This window comes from Doryrhamphus excisus, linkage group LG1, assembly GCF_037039965.1.
Source record: "Doryrhamphus excisus strain RoL-2023G ecotype Guam linkage group LG1, RoL_Dexc_Guam_v1.1, whole genome shotgun sequence".
Lineage (NCBI taxonomy): Eukaryota > Metazoa > Chordata > Actinopteri > Syngnathiformes > Syngnathidae > Doryrhamphus > Doryrhamphus excisus.
In genome coordinates, this window is record NC_136357.1 from 23,950,496 (window position 1) to 23,973,344 (window position 22,849).

Genomic DNA, 22,849 nt, shown 5'->3' on the forward strand with positions numbered 1-22,849 from the left:
ACCAGGAAGCCAACTGAGATTAGACACTAAAGTTAAACACCAAGATGCCTTATACGGGGGGAGCCTAATCAGGCCATAGCAGCAAGAAGTGTACTTGAGAGCTGGGAGCCAGATTGGGTGCTCGCTCAGGGAAAAAAAAAAAATCAAGAATACTTCATCATGAATATGCGAAACAGCAAATGAACCCTCAGATTGCAGGCTAGCATACATGAAACGAAATACGACATACTTCAAAGAGGAAGAGGTTCGAGTGATTAATGACTGCATCTTTTGCTAAAACTATTTGATATTTCGTCAGATCAGAGACTCGTATGCAGATTCCATTTGGAGGACATGAAGGGAAGGGATAACGTAGTCATGGCTTCATCAACACTACCTGAGTTACATTGAATCATTTTGTGTTTGTTGTGAGGAGTAACAGCCCAGAGCCACTTTTAAGAAATGCGTTTACATAAAGTGCTAACATTCCACACGTTAACCAAATGGGAGCGAAGAAATCGCTGCTACTGGACGGTCAAATCAATACTAACAATCAATACTGATTTGGAGGAGGTGATGACAATTTGGGCTTCCAAGACTTAAGATATTTATGGTCCTCCAAACAGAATACATCACCTTAGAACACACACGTAGACGCGAACAATGTTAGCCGCGGTTTAAAATAAAAAAAGAAAAACTCTTCACATTTCAACACATTTGGACAGAAGACATCACTGCATGTCTTGTGTCACCGCGAGCAGCGATGTCTAATTTCCACCAGTAAACATGCGGGACATCCACAGCAGAAAACAAAAAAAAGGTCAAGAAAGAAATAAGCAATATGAATCCTAAAGACGTGATTCTGAAGGACAATGAAAAACAAGTGAAATGTTACCACCTGGGTTGTATTTCCGTGAAGACAACACACGTCGGGTGAAACACGAGAGCAGGGTTCTGATTTGCCCTGCGGACATAAGACATGATTTTGGCCTCCACTATAAGTACACAGACTAATTGCACCATTCAAAGGCGTCATTGCAATGCGTGTTCTGTGCATTCAAGCCTGTGCGTTTATACAACTCATTTGAAAACATGAGAGAAAATGCAAGTCTGTCACATCCCAACAGGATAAAGGCTAATGAGGTGGGGTCCACAGCACCTTCTCACATGACCATCTGGCCCCGAAAGAGTGCAAGGATCCGGTTGTTGCGTTGAAGAGGCACCCGATCAATCTCATTTATCCTTCTGGCGAAGCATCAGTGTTTGTCCAATGCCCTCTCAAAAAGCCAATGACAGTTAACTAGAAAGTGTTTTCACAGTTTCTTCCACTCCAACAGGTGAGCATGATTCCCAAGGTAGATAACCACAGCACCCAGAAGAGACGTAGCCACAGTACAGTCCACGTCTACCTCACTGATCAGGTCCGTCCCTGGTCTCATCATAAACCACTACTCTGTTTGGATCTGCAGCAGAGGGAGGAGACAAGAAGCACATGCTGGGGTTATTGTGCATCTCAAAAAGGTCAACCATCATTTCAATGCTTAGAGGGTCAGCAGCCAGGCAGTTGCGTTGTAGAGTTTTGTGATCTACAAACGTCTTTGTAGATCACAAAGAGTCAGGTGGCCTGACTCGGTGTGTGCGTGTGTGGTTGAGTTTGCCAACAACAGTCTGCTTTGTTACGTCCAGGTAAACTGATCAGTATGGACCAGAACTCATATCCAGATATATTTAGGTAGAATATCGATTACGACATATATCAATATTTTTTCCGTAAACTGAATTTCGACTAAAGTGAAAGCCAAATATGTGTGTAGTTTTTTTTATGTAAACAATATTAGAGAAAAAATAGCCACTGAAAAAATAGGATATTCTCTTTTTTAAATAGAGAAAAAGTTAAATATACTGTTCAATGTCGTAACTAGCTTGCACTCAGGTGTCACCATCTTGAAACACGAGCCCTCTCCATGAAATCCAGTCTATCGATATGAGCAATATGCTTGTTTTTGGTATCGTGCTTAACAGAAATATATATATATATTTTTTTTTTTTTAAATATGGATATATCGCCCAGCGCTAGGTAGACCAATACCATCTTTGTCCTTACCGATGGTTGCAGTAATGAGTAGTGTGGCTAACATGATCTGCAATAAAGTCAAAACGGAAGCGCGCAGTCTCCACTTTGCAGCAATACCAGATTCTACTGTTTGGTGACAACTACAGGATTGTTAACATAACATTTTTAGCCATTCATTGTGAAGAGTCTTCATTCTTCCTCAAACTAATTTTAACTGTGGACTTTGCAGTGTTGGGCACAGAACATAACAGAAAAGGGTCTGCCCTAAACTATTCAATAGAATTGTGAAGGTGTAATAACCCGTTTATTCCAAAATTCACATTGTCCATAGGAACTTCTTGGGTCTGACAGACTACTTGATGCTTTTGTAGATGAATTAATCCAGTTCAAGCTGACTAAGACTACATGCCATCGGGCCTGTGTGTTTATACATCCTAAACCAAGTCATGGTTCGGCTGATTCGAAATAGTGGAACACATTACTCTCAACTAAGTGAGTGAGACAAACACTTGGTTCCATTACACATTATTGAAATGAACAGTGACTGATTAGTGAGCTATCATGTTTTTATATTCCCTAAGTGCTCTGTTTTAGCAGATGAAATAAATCCTGTATGAAGTCACATTACCATGGTAATAAACTGCCACAGTAGTCATAATTAAGAGAAAGCTAGCCCTCCATACGGCTCACATTATGTTAGTATGGTGCATTAGCCTTCAATATTACTATCGCGTTGGAGAGTCTCAGGCACTATGATTTACATCTCAGATGATGCGCTGGAGCTCAGAAGCCGGACGTAAGGGCGGCGCATGAAGGCACATCATGTCTGAAATTAATGCACCTTTCCCTGTGAGCATGCGCTGCTCCAGCAACCATTTGAGGGAAATTCCATGTTTATGTTCACAAAAAAACGTGTGAAATGCCTTTGACGGATGAAAATATTTTTCTCTTGCTGGGAATTACCAAATACAATAACTTCTGACAGAGTTTGTTTTGTCAACAGAGTAGCAGAGCTTGGGGGAGGGAAGAGAGTTTATTTGGCTTACAGCCCCGCCCATATAAGGAAGTCTGCCCTTCTGTGACATCACAAAGGGGCAGTTTTACCATGTCTTTTCAAAGCGTTTTGAGCCATCCCAAACTTCTTTCAGGGCTCACTTCCAAATGTGCAAACCTTATTATCTGAATGTTGACAAATTGCCTCAAATCATTTATTTGTCCACTTTAAAATGAATGCTTCTATCACTATTTTGGTCAAATAAAAGGATTAGAAAGGATAAGAAGCTGAAAGAAATCCAACTTACGTTGTTTTTGCAAACTGAAAATGAATTCCATTTCTGTTGAGGAAAAAGAAAACATTAGTCAATGTGCAGCAATTATTCATCAAGAAGCATATTTCATGCAGAGATTATCAGTTCGATTGAGCGTAAAAACCTCTTGAAACCTGACAAGTGTTTTAGGGAGATTAGCCACAGCTAATTCCACCGCAAACCACCGTTTTACGTTTAGACAACTAATCTGAAGCTAAAACATAAAAATTACCTTTAGTGTGATAAGTGACAGCAGCTTTGATGTCGAAGGACCCCCAGCTCTGCCGTCGGCCCACATCTTTAGACAGGGCCTGGTCTTCAGAGGAGCCAAACAACACCGTGGTTATCTGGCCCTGTGCAGGATTAGCGTGACTTTCCTTACCAGGGTCACACATAGCAGAACCTGAACGTTTAGAATCTTCTCTGTCACATGGCTGCAGCATGCTCTCCTCCTCTTCACCTGCGATGCGAGGAAGAGGTGGAGAACGAGCAGCAAACATGTTGCACGGGCTAGAAGTCCTTTTCTCTGTGCCCGACTCCAAGAAGAAGGGGCCCACCTCAAAACATGGCTGGCCACTGTTGGCCTCAGCAGCCAGACACTCCCTTGGAGGGCTCACCACAGTTGTGTTGTCCTCAGTGGGCGCCGGCCCACTGCCCCCTTCTTGCCCCAAGTTGGGGTCATTTATAAAGGAAAGCCCCCACTGATTCTGGAAGATTTCTCCCAAGGCTTTCTGATTTGTCTGAGCAGCCGGTGGGTTGAGGTGACGAGCACTGGGGAGCATGTGTTGCATATTTATAGGGTAAACGAAGAGAGAACACTTTCTCAGTTCATACGCGTCTCCCTGGAACATGGGACTACTAGTTGAGCTACAGTTACTTTCCAAAGGAGACGCTACATTCTCGCCACACGTGGTGGCAGGAACACTGCTAGCAGCAGGAGCAAAAAAGGTACCCACTGAGAGGCAGCCATTTCCACTCGTAGAAACAGGCCCATTGGTAAAGCTAACTGATGTGATGGTTTTCATAGCAGACATGGGGACCTGTGAGGGTCTCACGGGCAGAGGCAGTGCCTCTGCTCCACTTTGAGCTACTTTGTTGAGGTTCTCTTTGACTTTACTTGCATAACTGATCTTGGGAACAATTTTAGCACTGCTATTGTCCACAGGAAATACTGGAGGGGGCTTGAACAACGTCCACGAATCCTCTTTTGAAGGCGAGGAAGCCTTGGCTTTGTGTCGTTCTTCAGTCTTTTTACCCCCTGCTTTCCCATCAGAGTTCTTCCTCTGAGGTTCCCCCACAGAGGCCTCAGAAGCCACAGCCCGTCTAGGCACCAACTGAGTCTCTACTTTACGAGAAAGTCGAGAAGTCCCTGCCTTCTCAGGTGCTTGGATTTGAAAAGCCAAGGGCTCTGGCGTAGTGTCACCCTGCTCATTGTTCTTCAAGTTGTTACATCTGGCCTTGCGTTTCTTGGGTGTGGAATACCCGCCCTCTGAGCTGCTGCCTTCAGTGTCCTTGCTTGAGAAGCCGTTGATAATGATGCCGCAGTGCGCAACACCATTTTGAAGCAACACTGAGTCTTTCTGATCATCGTGATGATTCAAGTCCACGGCCTTCTTGTCATTTTGAAGGGCCATGGCCTTTTTGTAGTCCAGTCCTTTGCTGCTCAATTTGGGAACTGCTGTGCACAGTTTTGGCGTCGACTTCTGCTTCACGTTTGCATGAGTCGTGTGTCTGTTCCCATTGCCGTTCGGAGGATGCGGCATGCCAACAGTATCTGGCGAATGTGTACTCTTCTCCACCTCCTCATCTGCAATGCTTATTTTTCTGTTGCCTAGAAGAGAGAAACCCTTTTAAAGTAACAGCAAATGCCAAATTGAACAGAAAGGCATTACAAGTTATCATCTAATTTATACCTCAGGGATGAGAAATGCCGCACCCTGAGGTCACAAAGTGATTATGATCTGCCACCTGGGTCACCGCATGAATTTCACCCAAGTCATTATTACCTTTAAAACTGAACACTACTGAATAAAATCTGACCGCAAGAAACTGTTGATTGATCTCCGTCAGTGCTTTCTAGAAGAAAGCAAAGTAAAACAGCCTTAAAAGCCTTTAAAGAGCTATTTGCTCCTTCAAAGCAACATTCCTGTTCCTTCCTGGCAACTGAAGCTGAGGTCAAAGTTGACAAACATGACTTGACAAGAGAGGAACGCTGGTTTAAACGTAAAGTGTCATCCAAAAATACATGTGGACACCTCCAATGTTGAACTGTGTGTGTTATATTACAGACATGCGATATGCAGCAACACTGCATATCAAGTCAACAGCATTCCTGTCATGGCTATTAAATAATGAGGAAAAAATGTCTGATAGCTGATGGCAAATTAATGTGAACAATTAACACAAAAGGTGTGCCCATTGAACTGCTTTGTCAACGTGTGACTACCATTCAAAGTCCACTGTTACAGTCACACACAGCCTGGCCCTGCTAACGCAGAGAGACTAGAGTGTGGACACCATTTAAAAATAAAGGTATACAGTGACGTTTCGTATAATATGCACTGTCCAAAACGCATGTTTCAAAATTACAACTCCTCAAGTAATTGAGCGTTTTGCAGGGCCGATACAACACGCAACAGGCCTGTCAAAGCTGGCTAGCATTCGCTAATGTCAACTAGCTATGTGGCTTGGCTTTACGTTCACATATCCATGCCCCAAAAGGCACACTACATCATTACCTGGTCACCTGGCGGCACAAAGCTTGACAATGTAACGCGTGTTAATGTATGTCACAGTGAAAGGGCGCCGTTGTGTTAAATCAAAGCTTAACTAACCGGTTAATTATAGCATTAGCCCTCAGTTAAGTTCTAACATGGCCGACGGGAAATGGCAGCTCAGAACATTCCAGCGAAGCCGGCTGCTATTCCCAAACGGGACTCGAGCGTTCTGAAACGAACAAATCTATGGCCACGACTTCAACTTGTCGTAACGCAAAGGGCCCAGTGATTCCATGCAGTAGAAAAACACAGTGCGCTCGGAGACGGGCTCACAAGGTCAATTCGCGACATGTCAAACCACCACCAGCTACAACTGTCACGCAATTGTCAGCTCTGGATAGAGCCATAAATCACACGGTTAAGCGTCTCTGAGACTACGGCCAATTATATTTTTTAATCGATATGCAACTTACCCTGTAGGGCGTCACCGAAATCCAGCAGTAAAACACACGAAAACTTGAATTACAAGCTAACAAGTAGGCTTAGTGCTAAATCTCACTGGTTAGCATTAGCATTCGCTACTACCGAGTTGACATTAGCTCAGGCTAGCGTGGGTTAGCAGACGAAGGCTAGCAAGTGATAGCTAACTTTTCCGGATGGCCCAACCTGTTTTCTTCGCGTTCGCTTCCTGATGCTGGCGCTTGAAGTGGCTCTGATCATGTTTTAGGCAAGCTGTCTGTCGAGGAGGGCTTGTGTCGTCTCCGCGGTGCTGGTTTAGACTGTCCCTTGCCCGATCTCTGGGCTGTTCCTCCATTGAACAGTACGAATTGTGGGACTTTTTCGAGCGCTACGTTAGCTCACCGGGGAAAGTGCGGAGCAGTCCAATCACTGCCAGAGCCAAACGGAAGCTATTTGCAGACTGTAAACGTCAGCATCCAACGTCTAAACATGGTCACCGTTTACTATATTACACATTTAGTCTTTGTGCAGCGTTGCAAAGCAGATGTTCTAAGAGGGGTTTTAAGCATCTTGCACAAAATCAAAGGACATTTGACAACAATATAAGGCTAGTGTTACAAATCTCGGACGGGGTTGGTGTTCGACTCAAATCATATGACCGGAGGCGCTGCCACGTCTCCAAAACATTTTAGAGCAGGGTCCCCATTTGTACATGGAAAATCAAACATACAAACAAATATATATTTTAAACCTGTGTCTTCTGACACTTATTATTTATTTATTGTGAATAAAACGGCAAGGCACATGAATCTACATCAATTTGTGTGAGTACAGTTTCTACTAAAGGTGAGTACATAGCCCCTAAGCATCACTATAACCAATGTATGAATCTCGATTCATGGCGTTCAAGACAAAATAAAAGCAAATCAACGTGATTTCAAATAAGACTTGGTTGAAATCAAATGTTACTGTAAATGAAGTTACTGGACGTCAGTAAAATAATAGAAGGAACAACAGCGCTATCTAGTGGCACAAAGTGCAAACATGCACTCCACCCCATTCACTCCAAAGTGTAGCCCTGAACATTCTGTAGCAAGTAACAAAAAATATTAGGTGAAACAATAACAAAATCACCACAAAATACTAGAAAAGCATACAACATGCAATACCAAATCTTTCATTATCACATCTGTTCTTAATGTGTTGTGTTTTGAGGTAACGGTGCAGTGAAATGATCAGTGACCGCTTTATAGTTGGCAAAAGAGAAGAAGATGATGTGGCTTGTTGCTTACTGCAATCAATGTGGATGTCAACATTGGTTCATGCATTGCAATGCCTGACAGAAACAATCATCATAAAATTAAACAACAATAAGTGCCACAAATGTTCATATGTCAGTGAGCAAAAAGGCCCCCGACTTAAGGAAGCAGGGGAACATTCAAGGCTCTGCAACTGCAACATTTACATCAAGTTAAATGGAGGAGCGAAAATGCCAAAGTACTTGGGCATATATAGACAAACAACCATTCACACTCACATTCATACCAATGGACCATTTAGAGTCGCCAATCAACATGCTTGTTTTTGGAATTTGGGAGGAAAGCGCAGTACCCGCTGAAAAGCCACGCATGCGCGGGGTGAACATGCAAACTCCAGAGATTTTTTAAAAAATATATATTTTATTACATCTTCAATTACAAAACAGTATAAACAGAATTACAGGAACATAAAAGTGCAATTCTACAGAACAATATCAACATAAATAAAAAAATTAAATAACAAGAAAGGAATGTGCGAGGGATATTGAAAATAAGAACAACAAAATAAAAATAATAGAAAACATGTCACTTAAGCTTGTTCTTCATATGAATTGTTTTTAGAACGTTCTCCAATGTATGAAAGGTTTTTAGTGCTTTTCTGTTTTTGAATATCAGCTTCAGTGATTCATATAATATTTTCAGTTCAGCAGAAAACCGGTGAATATTTGGCTTACATAACATGACTCTGGATTTGTGAATATGGTATTTTCCTAATAAACAAAGACATTTTACAGCATTCTGCAGATCTTTACGAAGGTTGCATTGTAGAAACAAGACCATTTCCATTTTGATGTCCATGAGTGTATTAAAAGACATAAAAAGTAAAATATAAACTTCGGTCCAAAATGTTTGAGAAATGGGACATTCGTAGAATAAGTGCCTTCTTGATTCCTCTTCTATTTTGCAAAATGAGCATTGTGACGAGACCCCCTCCATGAATTTGGCTAGATGTGAGTTGCAAGGGTAAAAATTGTGGATTGTTTTAATGTGAAGCTCTTTCACTTTGGAATAAAAAACTGATTGTGTTCATTCCATAGCTTTTCGCAAACGCCACATGCCCAAGCGGTGATTCCAACCCGGGTGTTCCCCATCTCCTGACTGTGTGGCCTCCATGCTAACCATGACAGAATGGAAGCACGCAATATATGAAGTGTCACCATGTAAAAGTTATGATGTGAATGAATAATAAATAATGGACATGGGCAAGGGTGGGATTAAATCCATATGTCCATCCATTCTCTATACTGCTTATCCTCACAAGCGTCAGAGGGGTATGCTGGAACCTATCCCGGCTTCCTTTGGGCGAGAGGCGGGGTACACCCTGGACTGGCCGCCAGCCAATGGCAGGACACATATAAACAAGCAACCATTCCCACCCACATTCATACCTATATATGTATGAGAACCGCAAAGCTCATAGATTTGTAGTAGTCACAGTACTTTTCCGCAATATGTCACGTTGAGTCTATATATTGGGGAAGCTCTGATCAGGGTTTTTGCTGATATCACTCTGATACAGTGTCAGATTTGTGATTTGGTGATTTGTGTTTCCAGTTACAGAGAACAGGGTCAGCTAGCATTCTGCATACCAACTGCAGGACACGACCGACAAGGTGTGTTGAGTTTTTTTTTTAATTGACAGTTGAAAATGCAGTCATGATATAATTTTTACTGGGTTTGTGTGTGTGTGTGTGTGTTTGTTTAGGGAAAAGACGATCCTACACAAACATTTCCCAGACATGTCAACACTTACATACCTGTTTTAATACATAGTTACCTACCACATATTACACATAATTATGTTGTACTAAAGGTTTTTTCTATTCTAACCCAACCGGTCGAGATGGCCGCCCCACAAAGCCTGGGTTCTGTACAAGGTTTCTTCCCAAGAGGGATTTTTTCCTTGCCTTTGTAGCCAGGTGCTTGCTCATGTGGGGTTCAATTGCTGCTCATTTATTATGAGCTCAATGATAGACAAGTTTATACAAGTTCATACGAGCTAATATTCCACTGCATTCCATCCATCTTCTGCTATATGAGGGGACAGAGTATTTTGCTTTATTATAAAAGTCACACACATTTGTATTTGAGAAATAACAGACATAGATGGTCTATGTGGACATGTTTTTGGGAACGGTCATGCCTACAAGGGCACGTAACAAATGTTAATTCTTTTCTCATTTTGGACATGTAAACATGTTTGGATTTAAACTTTGCAATCAACTGCTGATGTCAAGTCACAGCTAGAAACACATTTAAGCTTTCACTTTTAATGTGATGCCACTATAGATGCCTTTTACAAATAGTTTGTGCAAAATAATTCCTGCAATATGAAATGCAGAATGCTTGGCGGCGTGGCACAACAGACACCGGGCCCAAGGTTCACAACACAGGTTACATGCCCATCAAAATTTCAGCTGGAATTTTGTAGTATCTATTTGTATGGGCATGTACTGCAGTGCAGGCCCCCACTGACAGCTGGAAAGTAGCAGTCAATGGGGGCTCTGCATAGCAGAGCAGCCCATCTTAATATTCCTCCCGTCTAGCTATTATTATTATAGCTTAATCATCCCATTTATGTGTGCGTAATGCAGGCAAAACTGCAAGAAGGACCCCCACACGTTACACTGGCAGAATCATGACGTTAGGCACTTGGTCGGTATTTATTTTTTTGGAAAGGTTTGTGTAACCATGACGACGCTATTAACAAAAACTTTCAAAAATGGGCCACTAGATTATGTACACCTGTTCTATTTTTAGAAACACCACATGCCATAGAAAACAGGAGAATTTACAGGTTCAATACATTCGATACAAAAAAATACCTTGCCTTTTTAATTTGAATTTTATTGAAATTGCGAACATTTTTCTCACATGCCTCTTTGTGATTTACTTTTAGGTGTTGCCACACATTTGTAACATTGTTTGCTTTGCTGGTGGTGGAGCCCTGGCTAACTTGCACACTGCACATGTTGCAAACATAACTGCACTTTTACTTTTTGTTTGTCAACTGAAAATATATCCATTTAGTGCATTTTGCTCATTTTGCTGGGCAGCAGGCAGATCAGAGATAAGTAGATCTGAATATAACATATAGTATGCAGATCAAAAAGCTCCATCAGCTGTGGCAACGCCGTATCAGGAAAAAAGCTGAAAGAAAACAAACTGTATATCATATATATAATTGCGCAAGCAAACAGTGTGCAGCAGTTAGTTACATCACAGGAGGCGGAATGAAACTATCACCCAGTCGTGTCGAGTTTGCATGTGTGGTATATATTGTTTGATACACATTCGTACCCAAACGTGACCACTGTATCAAATGTTTCGACAGAAATACACGATGTTGCGCCCTTAATATACACACACACACATATATACATATATATAAAACACACACACATTATATACACACACACACACACGTGTGAAACTCAAAGCGACCCCTTAGACAACAACTAATAACTAAAAACAAAGATTAATATAACGTTGGTTATTAAAATTTGGCTGTATATATTTTTTTACCGTTCATTTTTTCTCAAGGAGGATGAAATACCGAGAATATACCACCAAAGGTTCTCCTATTTGGAGATGTAGAGCATTCTGGTGGATCACAAGTATGATGCCTGGATTAGCCTGCTGCTGTGTTTAATGGAGCTGTCAGGAACATTGAAAGGCAGTGAGAGGTGTTCATTTAATTGGTTAAGGTTACACTTGGCTGTGTTAAACCCTTCTCTCCTCCCTCTTTGCCACTTGCGCCCTTGGCAGGTCTTGCGTGGTTATGTCGCGCTGCGCTGGACTAAGTTGCTCAAGAAAATGGCAAAGTGAACTGGCCACACCCTGTTGGCATGGTGTAGGCGCAGTGTGCTTGGTCCACAAAAATAGAGCCATATATATATGTATTTATGTATATATGTGTGTGTGTATATATATATATATATATACACACACATATATATATACACACACAAAGCTACACCAGCATTTACTTTACCTGTCCCAAAAATAAAACCACATTGTAGCAAATGTCCTCAAATTCATTTTTTTGTCAAAAAGTGAAATGCGTGCAGTGCTACAAAATGTTGATCATTGCTCATCCGATTCTTGGCAAGTTTTCATGTGGCATTCCTGGACCTCCAGTTCCTCAGCAATCACCATCACTGGGTTAATGGCAGCATAACGTGTCCCATGGAACTGACGTAAATGAACCTATAGAAGGAATATGTGGATGCCTGTGAAAATGCATTCAGAACAAAAGCTACTTTCCAATAATTACAATTAGGGATGTCACAAGACACCCAACTCACAATGAAATGAAAATAAAATGAACATTTACTTGCAATTTCGGTCCAATGTTTTACGACAATTGCTATTGCCCTGTGTTTCAGGTATTTTCATTTGTGCATTTCAGGAAAAGTGCATCGAGGCAAATATTTAATAATAATCGTTTCTGACTGTTCTGAAATAAGCTTTTTTTACTCACAAACATTTTGAATTTAAAAACAGTATCATAAATACACTGTAATTAAAAAAAACATGTTTGTGTCAGTGTGATAGGTCTCACTCACATTTTGTATTTGCTGAATGCTGAGTTTAAGAGCTAATAATAAAGAAAAATAGTAATACAAAAGTATGCTTGCTGACTGTATTGTTTTAAATAATGGCCCATAGTTCTGAAATTTGTATCCCTTTACATAAAAAAGAGATTTCCGCTACTTATTATTACAGATAAAAATGTATTTCTATTTGTGATTAAATGCAATTAATTCTAAGTTAACTGGACAAAATGTGATTAACCACGATCAAATATTAGGAGCTTTTACATCTGGAATAACACCTGCATAGTCCAGTTTCTAATTCACACAATCAAAATGACAACAAATGACAAGCTAGTCTAATCAGGCAACTTGAAAGCTACAATTCCATACCAAAAGACCATACCTGGATGAAGAGGTTGACATCTGCACTTCTGCAAAGATAAGGAAAGTTTCCCCCAGTTTTCAGGTGAGCTCGTCTGGCATTTGGGAACAATTTATACATCTCCTCCTTTGCTTCTAAAGAGAGTGCACTTTGATCAAAAACCTATAGAGTGTGAAGACAAACACTTAACTTTGCTTGATCAGAGTTACAGTAGGTATTCATGATAAACACTTTGCTGCCTGAAGACTTACATCTATAATAGTCACAGCAACATCATGTATCCTGTGTGGCTCCACATAAGAGTTTTGGCAGTTCAGTGTTAGTCTTGATGCTAACTCACTCTGGTTGAGGCTCTCCAGCTACAGCACATAAAAACATTAAGGGACAAAAGAAGCAATTTCTTAATTACCATGGTACTACAATTTCAAAACAGAGCTTGTGGGGTGAGCATGAGAATTTCGACTAGATATAATATAGTCCAATTGGTTCTTTGTGTAGAAGCAAGCTCTTTGAGAGGAGTTACTACTGGAGCTACTATGTCAATGGGGGCTCTGCAATACAGAGCAGCTCATCTTAATATTCCTCAATATTTATTCTATAATAATAGAATAATATGTCTATTTTATTATGGGCATGCACTGGAATGCAGGCCCCCACTGACAGCTAGGCAATGGGGAATCTGCATAGCAGAGCAAACCATCTTAATTATATTAATATTATAGCTTAATATTCCCATTTTTGTGCACCTAATGCGGCCAAACCGCAAGAAGGATTTACAAAATGTTTATGCCATCACCCCATTGAGAAGCCAGGGAATCAGAGAGACTATAAACCCAGAGTATAGTATGAAGCAAATCCATTTACAGACAGGTCTATTTTCAATGAATAATAAAATTAACACAAAAGTCCTTACCCTATCAACCATGAAATCAATTGCACTGGCCATTTTTGGGTCTACAGGTCCTTTAGAAAAGTTTCCCAGAACAATCTTCTTCAACATGAAAGCTGGCATCAACCAAAAACTACACAAACATAGGCAAAAAAACATCACAGTTACTTCATTTGATATTACAGTTGCAACAAGATAAAAAAAAAAAGAGTGACAACCTGTTTGCTGTCCATGTCTGGTTAAAGATGGCGGTATCACTGAATGAATTACACAGTATCAAAGAGTGCACCCTAGGGGACTTGCATGTGAACTCTGCAAACTTCTGGGCCAGGAAGCCACCCAATGATGCGCCAAAAACATGTACCTTGAAAAAGTTAAAGAAAATCATCATTAAAGATAGGCACAAACTGGGGAAAAAAACCCGCATATACAAGAATATCACTTTAAGTCACTTTCCAGTTTGTGAACTTAAAGGAAAACTGCCCAACATTTAAGGATTTTTGCCCATTATCCACAATCATGAAGTGAAACATGACCACACGACTTTCTTTTTCTGCACCTTCTAAAGAGAGAAAAATAGCAAAAAAACAAAAACAGAAACATTTGCACGTGGGAGCTAACAATGCACATAACGGGACACACCTATTTTAACTATAAAGCCCTAAAAAAAACTAAGCAAAACAAAACTGAACAATGTTCATTTACATAACGGACCTGTATATAAATCAAGCTACAGCAACATTGTAATAGTAGCAGGTAACACAAACTATTTTCCCTGCGTCTCACCACGCCACTATCAAGAAATAACGGGCCCACTCCAAAACAATGTAATAGCACACCAATCTGTACTGACTAGGAAACAAGAACTATAAATAGAAAAGCAAGTTATCTGTAAATTGGTCCACATTCCAGGCTTTGTTTATACACGATCAGATTATGTGCTCCATATATCCGAAACAATATCATGGTGACTTAACACTAATAATTCTGTGTTCATTGTGTGAATGCTGAAAGCATTATTAAATAGCTTTGTGGATTCAACAGTGTGTCTATAATGTAATCTATTACCTTATTCTTATGTGGATTCAGAGGATGAATTTTGAAGTCTCCAAATATGAAAATTTGTTTTTTGACTTAGGTTGCTTTAATCCAATCCACAAACATTTCATTTTATTCGTAATACATTCTAATATATTGTCAATAGCAAATGACATTAATGTTCTTTACCACTTTATAGTTCAGATGTTTGTCCACATACACAGCCACTCCCTTGTGTCGTTCCTGTTATAACAGGTCATCTCGTAGCCTTCCAGTTCAAAGTCCATACCTTTGTCCGCATTCACCCAAGTTTCAGACTGTGATTACTTGAAGGGTTCCTTGAATAGATTCAAACATTGTTTGATGTTGTCGTAATTTGCGTACATTCTTTGTTTATGTGAACAATTGACTTAAAAGACTATTATTGTATTGCTGCTCCGTTATTAAGTCATTTCTGATGTGAGAGAAAACAATTGTATATTTGTATCTTTTGTATATCTTTTCCAGTCATTCGTGATTTGGGGGAAGAAAACATCAGTATGCTAATGATGTTTTTTTCAAAATTGCGCTTCGGCAGATGCTCCTTCATGTCGTTTGTACCTTTCAGCGTCTTTCCCTCTTTCAGTACAACAGCCTGTTTGTGAACATGGTTTTCCCACCACATTTAGTGGGTGAAAACAAACTGACTTTTTCTATATGTTTTGACATGTTTCCCAAAAATTTATGCTATTGATATTGATATGATATTTATTCATTCATTCATTCATTCATTTTCTACCGCTTATCCTCTTGAAGGTCACGGAGGGTACTGGAGCCTATCCCAGCTGTCTTTATAGTCAACCTTTTTTTAGATCAAATAAACCTGTTATGATACTAGAAGTGTAACGATTCATCTACTATATCAATGTATCGATTTATATTCCTACAATCGACAGCAAATTGCCCCGCTGGATGACATATATTGATCTAATGTCGTTTAAAAAGTAATCAATCAACTTTATTGATACCAGCCACAGCTTTTGTCTTGACACAATGTTAAAGCAATGGGAACCCAAGGCACTATTTCCCGATTTGAATTTTGGTTTCACTTCTTTAATACTTGGGGTAGACAGGTGAATGAAGTGTGAAATTAAAGTTCATGTCATGTTTTATCAAACAGAATTTAATCAGAGACTTAATTGTACCTGTTAATTCATTGATATTTCAACCTGAAGTGTTGGTTGCACTTTATTTAAATAAAATGTGAATGCATTTGCCAATAATTGTTTTAGATCAGCCCTTTAGGGACCCGTGACCAATTAAAGTGAATGGTAAATAACATATTCTAAGGCTCGCAGACCAATTGCAGTGGCAGTTTGTGGGTCTAATTCAGGGGTGGGCAAACTACGGCCCGGGGGCCACATCCGGCCCGCTAAGTGTTTGAATACGGCCCGCCCGTTCTTTCCAAAGTATTATCAATTTCGTTATTTGATGTGGTCTGTTGTTTACAAAGTGCTCCTGAAAAAAGGGACACAAGCACATAATAATAATAATGATAATAATAATGGCTGCATGGCGGTCGAGTGGTTAATGCGCAGACCTCACAGCTAGGAGACCGGGTTCAATTCCACCCTCGGCCGTATCTGTGTGGAGTTTGCATGTTCTCCCCGTGCATGCGTGGGTTTTCTCCGGGTACTCCGGTTTCCTCCCACATTCCAAAAACATGCTAGATTAATTGCCGACTCCAAATTGTCCATAGGTATGAATGTGAGTGTGAATGGTTGTTTGTCTATATGTGCCCTGTGATTGGCTGGCCACCAGTCCAGGGTGTACCTCGCCTCTCGCCCAAAGACAGCTGGGATAGGCTCCAGCATCCCCGCGACCCTCGTGAGAAAAAGCGGTAGAAAATTAATGAATAATAATAATACATTTAATTTATAACACACTTTACACATGTACTTTACACATATACTTTACATATAGTCTGCCCCCCCCCCCCAATTTTTTTTAAATCAATGCGGCCCGCGAGTCAAAAAGTTTGCCCACCCCTGGTCTAATTACTTCAGCTATTGCGGTTAACGTGACAGCAAATGCACCAAAAATATTTTCGCACCCCCGCCCAATTGGAAATACTATTGAGGAACTGATAATATCCATTTATTTACTGTACTGTACAGACTGAACTTGAAACTGAAAACAGTAAAATGGAGAGCACTGAAGCATACAAGCATATTCAAGTTGTTTACAGAGTAGGGCAAATTCAGACATGTTGGCAGGTCTGTATTAATATTGAAAGTCCTCTCTGCGTCACACACAATATCTTCCTTCAATTGTATCAGTAACCATGAATCACATATGAATCTAAAACATTATTAAAACAAATCGCTACACCGTTATGTAGCATAACAGTTATATTATGTTGTTATGTTGCTGTCAACACACCAGCATAAACTGATCAATTTTTTAACTTTTATATGAAAATATATCTTCCACAATATAAAGGCGCACTTAAAAGTCTTTAATTTTCTCAAAAATCAACTTTGCACTTTATAATCTGGTGCGCCTTATGGGTGCACTGAGTTGCAAAATCTGTAAAAAAAAAATAATAATAAACATGCTCCGCTTGATGGACAACAGTGGAACCTGGCATGTTTTTCACTTAATGTTACAAATATTTGCCATTATGGGAACAACTGATGGAGTTGGAGTACGTTCTGCAATAACCAAGGTCCCACTGTGCTTTACAGCGAGTGTAACAAAAAAAACTCACTTTATCCAACTGTAGGTGATCAAGAAGCTTTCTGAAGCCATCACAGAACTCCACAAGATCCCAGTACACAGGATACTGAAGCTGAAAGCAACAAAATGTTGTCTCTTTATAACAACTCAAATACAAACAGCAAATTATCTTCACATACAGTGAAGAAAATAAGTATTTGAACACCCTGCTATTTTGCTATTTCTCCCACTTAGAAATCATGGAGGGGTCTGAAATTTTCATCGTAGGTGCATGTCCACTGTGAGAGAGATAAACTAAAAAGAAAAATCCAGAAATCACAATGCATGATTTTTTAACAATTTATTTGTGTGATACAGCTGCTAATAAGTATTTGAACACCTGAGAAAATGAATGTTAATATTTGGTACAGTAGCCTTTGTTTGCTATTACAGAGGTCAAACGTTTCCTGTAGTTTTTCACCAGGTTTGCACACACTGCAGGAGGGATCTTGGCCCACTCCTCCACACAGATCTTCTCTAGATCAGTCAGGTTTCTGGGCTGTCGCTGAGAAACACGGAGTTTGAGCTCCCTCCAAAGATTTTCGATTGGGTTCAGGTCTGGAGACTGGCTGGGCCATGCTAGAACCTTGATATGCTTCTTACGGAGCCACTCCTTGGTTTTCCTGGCTGTGTGCTTCGGGTCGTTGTCGTGTTGGAAGACCCAGCCACGACCCATCTTCAATGCTCTGACAGAGGGAAGGAGGTTGTTCCCCAAAATCTCACAATACACGGCCCCAGTCATCCTCTCTTTAATGCAGTGCACTCGTCCTGTCCCATGTGCAGAAAAACACCCCCAAAGCATGATGCTACCACCCCCATGCTTCACAGTAGGGATGGTGTTCTTCGGATTGTACTCTTCATTCTTCTTCCTCCAAACACGCTTATTGGAATTATGACCAAAAAGTTCTATTTTGGTCTCATCTGACCATAAAACTTTCTCCCATGACTCCTCTGTATCATCCAAATGGTCATATGCAAACTTAAGACGGGCCTTGACATGTGCTGGTTTAAGCAGGGGAACCTTTCGTGCCATGCATGATTTCACATCATGACGTCTTAGTGTATTACCTACAGTAACCTTGGAAACGGTGGTCCCAGCTCTTTTCAGGTCATTGACCAAGTCCTGTCGTGTAGTTCTGGGCTGATTCCTCACCTTTCTTAGAATCATTGAGACCCCACGAGGTGATATCTTGCATGGGGCTCCACTCCGATTGAGATTGACCGTCATGTTTAGCTTCTTCCATTTTCTAATGATAGCTCCAACAGTGGACCTTTTTTCACCAAGCTGCTTGGTAATTGCTCCGTAGCCCTTTCCAGCCTTGTGGAGGTGTACAATTTTGTCTCTGGTGTCTTTGGACAGCTCTTTGGTCTTCGCCATGTTACAAGTTAAAGTCTTACTGATTGTATGGGGTGGACAGGTGTCTTTATGCAGCTAACGACCTCAAACAGGTGCATCTGATTCAGGATGATACATGGAGTGCAGGTGGACTTCTAATGGGCAGACTAACAGGTCTTTCAGGGTCAGAATTCTAGATGATACACAGGTGTTCAAATACTTATTTGCAGCTGTATCACACAAATAAATTGTTAAAAAATCATGCATTGTGATTTCTGGATTTTTCTTTTTAGTTTATCTCTCTCACAGTGGACATGCACCTACGATGAAAATTTCAGACCCCTCCATGATTTCTAAGTGGGAGAAATAGCAAAATAGCAGGGTGTTCAAATACTTATTTTCTTCACTGTATAACTGTTTCACTTGTGGTACAAATATTCACATTGCTGAGCAGGAACTGTTAATCCTGTACAAGTCCATATAGTATTTCATACTTATTGTAGTGACTGCACACTTTCAGTTCAACTCACAGATATGACTCTGTAGCCCCAGCCTGTCAGAGTCAACATTTGTTGGAAGAACACCTCAGCAGTTCCACTGACTGGGGGAAAGAAAATGATGGGGCATCTGATGCTCTTTGGGCCTGCATCGTACAAGGACCACACTTTGCTGTCATCATCATCAACAATAATCTAGAGGGGAAAATGAGAAGAGTATGTTGAAAGGTGAATTGAATTTGAATGCAACTTCCTATTTAGCTGCAGATGACAACAGAAGTAATTAAGGGATATAGTAACATAGAGGTGTCTAAACCTTAAAAGTCAAAGGATGAGGGCAAAGTTAAAAGGGAACTGCACTTTTTTTCCCACAATCCTCATGTGAAACATGAACACATATTTATTTCCCTTTTCTGTGCGTTAGAACACAAGAAAAGTTCAATTAAATTTGAGTGCTGTAATTGGGATAGATCTATTTGAACTATGAAGCTCTGTAAAAAACACCTCTAACAACGTTGCATCGTTTGATATCCATGCTGTGATCATGAATTAGCGCATACCGTGATGATGACATGTAATAGTTGCAGTATCCATATGGGAATATGGGGTAGTTCTGATGGATGGGCCGACGGGCCGTCCACCATTTTGCACTGTTTCATTTAATCTTGAAAAAATGAAAATAAAAAGCTACAATATATTCTTGGTGGGGCGGCACGGCGGTCGAGTGGTTAGCGCGCAGACCTCACAGCTAGGAGACCAGGGTTCAATTCCACCCTCGGCCATCTCTGTGTGGAGTTTGCATGTTCTCCCAGTGAATGCGTGGGTTTTCTCCTGGTACTCCCACATTCCAAAAACATGCTAGGTTAATTGGCCACTCCAAATTGTCCATAGGTATGAATGGTTGTTTGTCTATATGTGCCCTGTGATTGGCTGGCGACCAGTCCAGGGTGTACCCCGCCTCTCGCCCCAAGACAGCTGGGATAGGCTCCAGCACCCCCGCGACCCTTGTGAGGAAAAAGCGGTTGAAAATGAATGAATGAATATGTTCTTGGTTATCAGTGTTGTATCCATCTTGAGAAGCAGAAAATTATCGGTGTCAGTTTTGAAAAAAACTCACATCGCCGTCACTTGACCAGAAATGAGTTTTGACGTCAAGCCACACTAACAAATGAATATTTCCAATCTGAGTGTGTATGAACATTTTTTCAACAAGCCCAAAATATCCCATTAAACCTCAAACATTAAACCTCAACATATACACAGCTTATTGTCTCTTTCATATCTCCCACTTCTTTCTCACATTTTGTCTGCAAACCCCACCCCTTTGTAATGGAAATATGTATGAGTACTTACTCTTTTTAGGGGAACTGTACTTCGAAACCAGTTATAGTCTGGAGAATCTTTGATCATCTCCATCTGTAGACCACATTCAGAAGTAGAAAATTGAAAACATAAAAACTCACTTACAAATGAATGTCAATATAGTGAATTAATAATTGATCAGTTCTGAATACAGTATCGTATGTTGCATTAATATTAATGGTATCTGGTATAATGTTGCATGTTGCAACAAATAATATGACTGGTAGATAAAACATCAGAATATTAACAATATAGCCACTGGCACCTCAATTCAGAATTCAGGGCTGTATATTTTTCACTAGCAAAAATTGTGACAAAATTTTGGATCAATTTGAAATTTCTAAATTGTATTATTAAACTCAAACAATATACACAGTAACACACATGTGCACTCGTAGACCTAATGATGGCACCATGTTTTTAGGTACATCTCTCTGGGACTGTGGTCCACAAATATTAATGTATCATACATAACCTGGCATACTACCTGCTGTACACACGTGCAAATCTACGATTAGTCACATGTCACATAACATGACTGCCACATGCAATTACAGTACATCACATCACACACATGCAATTAGATTAACAATGGCCACTTATTCAAGTTATTCAAGAAAAGAGGTTACTTCAAGACGTCTCTGAATGGTAAGTAGCTTAGGCATTTTAGCATTAGGTTTTCTACAATATCGATAACATGTTGTCGCTACTTTACATATTTAAAAACATGGGTAGACCCGCTGACATATCATGACACAGCCCATAAATAGGGCTGGTTGAACTCTATAAAAAACACTGTACATATATTGAAAGACAAAACCCTATTTATCAACTTTGCTGGGTTTGTGTTGATTTTATTTCTGCAATGAGCCATATTGCGCAGATGTGCAGCCCCACTGCCACACTTTGGACACACAGGCGCGTTTCACCAAGAGGGCAAGGTACTGCCAGACGGCAAAGGATTGTGTCCAAGTGACTAATGACATGTAGAATGACTTAACACAAATAACTACAAATACCGAAGTTAGTTACAGTATGTATCAAATGAAAAGTCTTTTGATGCTTAATCTGATTGCTGGCATGATATTACACATCTCACCATTTTGGAACATACAAGTGTTAGTAGCCATATGAACTGTCCAGCCATCCATTTTCTATACCGCGTATCCTCACTCCGGTCGCGGAAGTATGCTAGTCTATCCCAGTTGTCTTCGGGCGAGAGGCGGGGTACACCCTGGACCGGTCGCCAGCCAAATCACAGTTCATTTATTAATTAATTTTCTAACGCTTTTTCCTCACGAGGGTGGCAGGGGTGCTGGAGCCTATCCCAGCTGCCTTTGGGTGAGAGACGGGGTGTACACCCTGGACTGGTCGCCAGCCAAATGACAGTTCATCCATTCATTCATTTTCTACCGCTTTTTCCTCACGAGGGTCGCGGGGGTGCTGGAGCCTATCCCAGCTGACTTTGGGCGAGAGGCGGGGTGTACACCCTGGACTGGTCGCCAGCCAAATGTAGTCGTATTATAGTAGTAATTAGTAATATTATGTATTACAGTAGTAATATATAATAAGTTTGGCAAGTAATTTTCACAACACAGGACCCACATCACACATTATATTTGATTTTGTTTTTAAATGGCGATACGAGAGAGAAAGTTAATAGTACAAAAAGGAATAAAAGGAATAAGTTGCATGATTGTTATTACTGGTATTCTTTACTTACCACACAAAAAAAACACAAATATATCGTCTAGGCCGCCTATTTGCTAGCATATCGTATTGGTGTCTGAACATAAACATGTCCAGTGTGAACTATTTAATGCTGTGGCTTGTGAATTTAGTAGTACAGTGAAACGCAAGACAAACTGTGGCATACAGCATGAAGTTTAAGCTGTAAATATGAAGATTTACCGTCTGTACGCTCGTCGTCTCTGTTTCTGCAGACCTCCTCGCTCCCTTGTCACATGATCGACTTGCTAAGTTCCGCATTCGCAGGGTAGGGGGGCGGGAGGGAGGGATTTGCTTGGGGGGCGTGTTCTTCGTCTTCTTCGTGGTCATGACTGGTCGCAACGAACTTCTTCCGTGCATACCGCTATCTACTGTACCTGCTACCAACCAACACCAAAGATGTAAAAATACCAAGTAATAGCAATGCTACATGAAAAACAATTCTATTAAAAAATAAAACACGCACA

At 40.5% G+C, this 22,849-nt stretch overlaps 2 protein-coding genes across 4 annotated transcripts; both read right to left on the bottom strand.

Moving 5' to 3' along the window:
- Positions 1-868: 868 nt before the first annotated feature.
- Positions 869-7,169, bottom strand: nufip2 (nuclear FMR1 interacting protein 2). Of its 2 annotated transcripts, none has more exons than XM_058077744.2 (4): positions 6,744-7,169; positions 3,593-5,191; positions 3,355-3,387; positions 869-1,442 (listed from the first exon to the last, which is right to left on the bottom strand). In XM_058077744.2, exons 1-4 carry the CDS (start codon positions 6,889-6,891, stop codon positions 1,390-1,392), a joined length of 1,833 nt encoding a protein of 610 aa, XP_057933727.2. In that variant the 5' UTR covers positions 6,892-7,169; the 3' UTR covers positions 869-1,389. The 2 variants fall into 2 exon arrangements, with proteins under 2 accessions (XP_057933727.2, XP_057933728.2); XM_058077745.2 differs by lacking the exon at positions 6,744-7,169 and adding an exon at positions 6,551-6,707.
- A 4,317-nt stretch (positions 7,170-11,486) lies between these two features.
- Positions 11,487-22,836, bottom strand: spg21 (SPG21 abhydrolase domain containing, maspardin). Of its 2 annotated transcripts, none has more exons than XR_013627792.1 (9): positions 22,566-22,836; positions 20,646-20,708; positions 19,326-19,487; positions 17,452-17,532; positions 13,883-14,028; positions 13,689-13,797; positions 13,027-13,134; positions 12,797-12,909; positions 11,487-12,064 (listed from the first exon to the last, which is right to left on the bottom strand). XR_013627792.1 is itself a non-coding variant. In XM_078792340.1 (9 exons), the coding sequence occupies exons 1-9, from the start codon at positions 22,740-22,742 to the stop codon at positions 11,942-11,944; spliced, it is 1,110 nt and encodes a 369-aa protein (XP_078648466.1). In that variant the 5' UTR covers positions 22,743-22,830; the 3' UTR covers positions 11,487-11,941. The 2 variants fall into 2 exon arrangements, 1 of the variants encoding a protein (XP_078648466.1); XM_078792340.1 differs by having other exon boundaries at positions 12,797-12,937; positions 22,566-22,830.
- Positions 22,837-22,849: the final 13 nt, after the last annotated feature.

What these genes read in the sequence shown, in the direction of transcription:
- nufip2 (XM_058077744.2), bottom strand. Translation starts at nt 6,891, where the DNA reads ATGGAGGAACAGCCCAGAGATCGGGCAAGGGACAGTCTAAACCAGCAC. An exon ending in TGTCACTTATCACACTAAAG is followed by an intron (nt 3,388 to 3,592) that starts GTAATTTTTATG and finishes TTTCCTCAACAG; the next exon opens with AAATGGAATTCATTTTCAGT. An exon ending in TTTCAGTTTGCAAAAACAAC is followed by an intron (nt 1,443 to 3,354) that starts GTAAGTTGGATT and finishes CCTCTGCTGCAG; the next exon opens with ATCCAAACAGAGTAGTGGTT.
- spg21 (XM_078792340.1), bottom strand. Translation starts at nt 22,742, where the DNA reads ATGCACGGAAGAAGTTCGTTGCGACCAGTCATGACCACGAAGAAGACG. An exon ending in ATCACCTACAGTTGGATAAA is followed by an intron (nt 14,029 to 17,451) that starts GTGAGTTTTTTT and finishes AACTTTTTCAAG; the next exon opens with GTACATGTTTTTGGCGCATC. An exon ending in TTGATTTCATGGTTGATAGG is followed by an intron (nt 13,135 to 13,688) that starts GTAAGGACTTTT and finishes TATGTGCTGTAG; the next exon opens with CTGGAGAGCCTCAACCAGAG.